This window comes from Lactuca sativa, chromosome 8 (genome assembly GCF_002870075.4).
Source record: "Lactuca sativa cultivar Salinas chromosome 8, Lsat_Salinas_v11, whole genome shotgun sequence".
Classification (NCBI taxonomy): domain Eukaryota; kingdom Viridiplantae; phylum Streptophyta; class Magnoliopsida; order Asterales; family Asteraceae; genus Lactuca; species Lactuca sativa.
The window spans coordinates 16,006,897-16,013,171 of NC_056630.2; the positions used below are offsets into that span (position 1 = coordinate 16,006,897).

At 35.6% G+C, this 6,275-nt stretch overlaps 1 protein-coding gene across 1 annotated transcript; it reads right to left on the minus strand.

The window, feature by feature from the left end:
• Positions 1–2,636: 2,636 nt before the first annotated feature.
• LOC111919648 (autophagy-related protein 18d) lies at positions 2,637–5,465 on the minus strand. The gene is made up of 5 exons (XM_023915215.3): positions 5,135–5,465; positions 4,939–5,020; positions 3,365–4,418; positions 3,144–3,267; positions 2,637–2,857 (listed from the first exon to the last, which is right to left on the minus strand). The coding sequence occupies exons 3-5, from the start codon at positions 4,407–4,409 to the stop codon at positions 2,764–2,766; spliced, it is 1,263 nt and encodes a 420-aa protein (XP_023770983.1). The 5' UTR covers positions 4,410–4,418; positions 4,939–5,020; positions 5,135–5,465; the 3' UTR covers positions 2,637–2,763.
• Positions 5,466–6,275: the final 810 nt, after the last annotated feature.

Sequence of the window (6,275 nt, forward strand, 5' to 3'; positions counted from 1 at the left end):
CTCCTTTCCCTCACCTAAAAGCCAAGGAGTGGGAGGGAAGCCCTTTCCTCACTTTTTTTTTAGTTTAAATAAAATTAATTTTTTTTATTTATAATTTTTAAATTAATATCAAACATAAAATTTAATTAAAAATAAAAAGCATTTCATTAAGTTAAATAAAAATTACATTAACCCTAATATTTAAATAAGTAGAAAAAAAACCCAAAAAAAAATCAAACAAACTATAGTAAAAATTATTAATTAATATCCTAATTTTATTTAAACCTAGATACGTCACTCGGAATCATCATCTTCGTCCTCGCCTAGATCATCTGCATCATTCTCCCCAGCGTCACTCTCGTCGTCGGAATCTTCACTCTCGACGAACATATCAGAATCCTCGTCTGATTCGTCAAATAAATCATCATCATAAGATAACTCTTGCGGGGGCTGAACATGAGCCTTATAAATGTGCTCCACCAAATCAGCACGAAGGGCCTGATGAAGGTCGCGATTGGGTACTTCTCTTCTATTCACCCTATACTCTTGTGTCCTAACGGCTACTCATTCGACATTTGGCAAAACTTCATTTTCGTTGTATCGACATATCGCTCTTCCTTCGTCTTCAAGAATCATATTATGCAATATGATATATGCATACATTACGTGTTGTAACCTTTTCACCTCATATGACCTTGCCCCGACCGTTAGTGCTTGCCAACGTCTCTTAAGTACACCAAATGCTCGCTCCACATCCTTCCTAGCTGACTCTTGCGCCTCTTTAAACTTTTTCATTTTCGGGTCGTTAGGACATGTAAACGATTTCACAAAAACAGACAAGGGCGGATATATACCGTCAGTAAGATAGTATACACGCTTATATACTACCCCATTTGGTTGAAAATGTACATCGTGTGACTTTCCAAGGTAGATATCGTTGAATACAGGCGACTGGTCTAGCACGTTGATGTCATTGTTTGCACCAGCTGGACCAAAGAATGCATGCCATATCCAAAGATCATGTGATGCGATAGCCTCTAGAATAATCGTCGGCTCTTTGTGGTCACCTCTCATGTACTGACCATGCCATGCGTTGGGGTATAATGACCAACTCCAATGCATGCAATCGATACTACCTAGCATTCTAGGGAATCCATGTTTGCCTTCATGCACCGTATACAATTGGTGGATATCGTTGATAGTTGGTTTGCGCAAATATCGTTGCCCATAAACCAAACAGATCGCTTTGCAGAACTTGTACACAGAGTCCCTCACGGTACACTCTGACATTCTAAAATACTCGTCTCATTTGTCTGCGCCCATGCCATATGCTAGTTGACGAATTGAAGCCGTGCATTTTTGAATGGGAGAGAAACCTTTTTTTTCCCTTGCATCCATTTTCCATTGGAAATATGGAAAACGGCCTTCCAAATCGCCAACAATACGTAAAAATAGTTTCTTCCTCATCCGGAACCGACGTCGAAACTTTACAACGTAGACGGCGTCATCTGCAAAATAATCTTTTATAAAAAGATCGTGTCCGGCTTCGTGATTTCTGCGTAACGGTGGCTTTCTTAGGTTAGGTCGTGCACGTGATTTTTCACCAAGTCGGTTTTGATAGTATGCAACCGTTTTCGCCATGACGGAACCGATAAACTTAGCCTCCTCTACTGTCGTCGAATCGGATGATGAAGATGATGACATTTTGAGTAATATTTTTTAGAGAGAAATATAGAGAAATATAGATTATAGTTTAGAAAATGATAAAATGTGAGTATTTATAGATTAAGAAAAGGAAAGGAAAAAAGAAAAAAAAAAAAAAAAAAAAAAAAAAAAAAAAAAAGAAAGAAAAATTGCAGTGGCCAATAGTTGGAAGAGAGAGAGAGAGAGCGGGACTCTCTCCCCCTAGTAGCTTCCCGCGGTTCCTTTCCCGCACCCACGGTGTGGTTTGCACAGGTGCGGGATCGGTTCCCTCGCCCTTCCCTCACCCCACTCCGTCCGGCCATAGTCACGCTTTTAAGACAAGTTTGGTTGTGTATGTAGATGACATAGAAAGCCTATTTTATTGGATTAAATTGAGGTTCTATAGAGATGGTCTCCAATCTAACATGAACTGTTTGTATATTATAAATTACCCTCCATTATCTTGTTACCTAAGCCGTCGGATCTTCTCAACTTGCAAGTTGCAACATCTTGAAATCAATGATCTTACAATCTCTTTTTTATATAATTTATGCTACATGATTACACAGGTTGGTTTACTTAGAGTAAAAAACACTATAAGTATGTCTAGTAGTAGGATGAAATAAAAATATAAATAGAAACGAGTATGATTGTTGCCTAGTTGTGGTTTGTTAGTATCAATATCAAGACGCCACTCACATAATGTACACGAACATCATGTTTTATAAAATTCGTGAACGTAAATGCGACTAAACAACAAAAACAACAGTCTACACAAATTAAATAGGTATGCAGCAAAACAAATATTTTTCGTGTATGCGACATAAATTACACAATATTCACAAATCATAAATTACTGCAATTCTGTTAACCACACCCACACCTCCACCAACAACCAATGACATATTTGACCCACTGCCTTGAGTGTTTTTTTTTTTTTTTTTTTTTTTTTTTTTTTTTTTTTTTTTGAAGAAGAAGAAGAAGAAGAAGAATCAAGACAGATGACAGGTTGGAATTAAAAATCCTTATTTTAGAGATATATTCACATTTTAAAGGGAATTGAGAGTTTAAATAAAAAGGGAATTAATACGATTGATATTGTTATCTAGACTTGAGTTGGGTTTTCAGGAAACGCACATACTCATGTTGCACCATCTCCCCACCATTCACAGGATCGAATATGCACCTGTAGAAACTGTGAATCATTTCACAAATCATCCATCAGATATATCATATCATTCACCTAAAATAATCCAACAAATAACAATCTACCCCTACTTTCACTTTCATATATTTATAGCATCACACTTTCATTTTTTTTTTTTCTATTACAAGATAGCAATGAAAATTGCTTTGTATTTGGGTCACATTGCTATAACTGGATATATTTTTTCGAAGTAATACAAAAAAAAAATGAAAGTAGGATGCTATCAAACCAATTGTTATTTCTTCCATTTTTAAATAAAGGCAATAAATAATACCTTCCATCCATGCCTACAATAATGACTGTGTTCTGTGATCCAAATGCTGACATGTAATGTGTGCATTCTGGCAAATGAAACCGAGCAAATGACCATTCGGAGCTGAAATACTTCGGCAACACCCCTAAAAAATTGCAACCCATTAAAAAACATATTCATTGCCAAAACGACGTAGATGCCCTTTTGTCATTAAAAGTTAAAAATCACATATATATATATACCTTTCATGAAAGATAGAGAAGAACCAGGATTGGCACCAGCAGAAGTTGGTGAGATAAGGGCATCAAGGGAAGATGAAGAATACTGATGTGATAATGCTGCTGCTGCTGATGTCATAGATTGAACAGATGATGGATCTTCACCAACAACACGCACTCTAAGACTAAATATATGCACAGTACCCTTGTCACTAGACACAGCCAACCACTGGACATTTGGAGAAAGGGCAATTCCGTAAATATCAGCTCTATCCACTCCTCTACGAACCTCTTGTAACCGAGTACCATCCATTGCATTAAAAATTCTGACCAAAGTGCCCTTTGTGCTGGCAGTAGCAACAAGAAGCCCATCCATTGTCATGGTCAAGCATGCGATTCTTGAATCATGAGCATTGATTAACTTTGTCATGTTTAATCCAAAATGTTCAACCCTAACTTGTCCTCTTCTTAAACCTGGGCAAGCTAATACAGATGTGTTGACCTGATGGGATAGGCAACAAAGTCCTCTAGGGTTTGCTAGGGTTTCTATCTGATGAAGAAGCTTCAGATCCATAAAGTTATAAACATAGATCTTGTGTTCAAGAACAACAACAATCCGATCGCGTCTTAATTTTACAGCTCTAACTTCTGATCTAAATGAAAATTCACCAATGCATCGACTCTGATGATCATCCCATATGATGACTTTATTTGGAGGGTATTGTGTATTAGCTTTTCCACCAACAAGTGCTAGAATGTTGCTTCTGAAAAGCATCTCAATGATCCCAAATCCTCCACTTTTCAGATCACGTCTGAAGGTTTCTTTGAAAGGATCACAGTTGTATATACGGAAACCATGGTTTGTTCCTGCAGCAAAACAACCATAATCTTGGTTCCAAGAAACTGATAGTAAATCTATTTCACTCTCATCAATGTCTGGATTTGAATTCCCAGAGGGACTGTTATAGGGAGCATCCATCAGAGGCTCAACTGGTAAGAACTCAGATTCTGGAAATCCTTCTTGCAATGTTGAAACAGCTAAACTCATAGGGGAAGAAGCAATAGTCATGAAAGCAACCTAAAGCAAACATATATAGATAATGTCATGAGCATAGTTGATTTCATAATGATAATGATACAACAACTTTTAATGATTCTATGAATTTCGTAGCAATAGCAATAGCATTAGCATTCACCAAGGTCCATCTTTAAAGAAGTATTCAATCAAACGCTAATTTTGCCATAGAAGGCATTATTGTTAAACTATAATCATTCATAAATTCCTATCTGTCGAACTGGAAATCATGTCATGGTCTTTCACGGATAATGATTTGGTGAAAACTGAAAGAGTACACACACAGGCAAAACAATTCCTTAATTCTTCTCTTATCGAATTGAAAATCATATCGAGTCTTTCAGAGAGAATAATTTCGTTAAAACGAACAGCTGCAAGCATTCCATAGATTACTAGATATGAAATTGATAATCATATAATGATATGAAGACTTCAGCATAAAACCATGTCATGTAACTAAAATAGTAAGCATACAAAATATAGCCAATCATACAAGGAAAACTAAAGGAAATCGAAAACTTACAAAGTCATTGGAGATTCACTCGATCGCGCAATCCTGTAAATCAATATGCTTTTGCCACAACCACCGATCAATATCCGTTTTCCTGTAATTATACATTTCGTAACGTGAAACTCAAGCAAAGCGTTCGAATCTGGATATTACCCACAAAATTAAAAACCCTAGAAAAAAGAATCAGGCATGATCGTAATCGACTGACCTTAAGAAGTTAATCAACTTCAAATCACAACCAAATACTTTCCCGGCGGTGAAAGTTGAGCGCGATTGTGTGTTTAATTGCTTAAAGAAAGGAAAACCAAGTGTTATTTGGTGTGCGAGTGAAGAGAGAGATCAGATCAGAGAGATGGAAGAAAGAGTAATGGAGCATAGCGTAGAGTTTTGTTGCTCTTCTCTGTGATGCGAGAAATTCGTGATTGGAGAAGGGAAGACGACTATGAATTATGAAAATCAAACACATGCGTCTGGTCGGTACCAATTTTAGAGGTCAGAGAACGGAGCAAATGCCTGGCATCGTGATTCGTGATCGTGTTTGTTTTTATTTAAGGGGAAGGTATTAACTTTCGATAAATTCAAATATGGATAATTATTTTTATTTTATTTTTTTTATTTTTTATTTTTTTGTATATATCCAGGTAATAAATTTGTTGGAAGTGTTCATATATAACCATTATGATCGGCTGTAACAGGTTACATCCTAATTGTTGTTTCATGTGAACAACAAAATGAAAAGTAAGAGTAAATTACACGAACGGTCCCTACGGTTGGGGGAATTTGTGTTTTTGGTCCTAACTTATTTGTTTTAATCTGGATGGTCCCTATTATTTATTTTTGTTGCGCGTTTGGTCATTATCTTACCTAAAAAGACTATTGTGTCATTTTTAATTTATTTTTTAATTAATTTTCTTATTTATGTATTTATTTTTTTATATATTTAAAAAAAATTAATAGACCTCACATATTTATATCTCCTCACCCACTAAAGATGAAGAGACAATGTATATTATATGGATGACCCGATCCGTAAGGACCATGAGTGGGAATTGTTTGATCGTCTTTCTCTAAGGAAGAAGCAAATAGAATCAACTTGAATTCGAGACCAGTATTCGAAATCTTAGTGAAACATTAGATTTGTTATCTCGTCTATGTTTTTCGTAAAAAAAAAATACCAATTGAAGTGGAAGGTTTTTTCAAACAACAAGGGGTTAGGTCAGCTATTAAATCAAATGATAATGAGCACTAAAGATAAGGAGAAACAAATATGTGAGATATATTAATTTTTTTAAATATATAAAAAATAAATACATAAATAAGAAAATTAATTAAAAATAAATTAATAAGGG

What these genes read in the sequence shown, in the direction of transcription:
- LOC111919648 (XM_023915215.3), bottom strand. Translation starts at nt 4,409, where the DNA reads ATGACTATTGCTTCTTCCCCTATGAGTTTAGCTGTTTCAACATTGCAA. An exon ending in TTCTCTATCTTTCATGAAAG is followed by an intron (nt 3,268 to 3,364) that starts GTATATATATAT and finishes GCAATTTTTTAG; the next exon opens with GGGTGTTGCCGAAGTATTTC. An exon ending in ATTGTAGGCATGGATGGAAG is followed by an intron (nt 2,858 to 3,143) that starts GTATTATTTATT and finishes AATGATTCACAG; the next exon opens with TTTCTACAGGTGCATATTCG.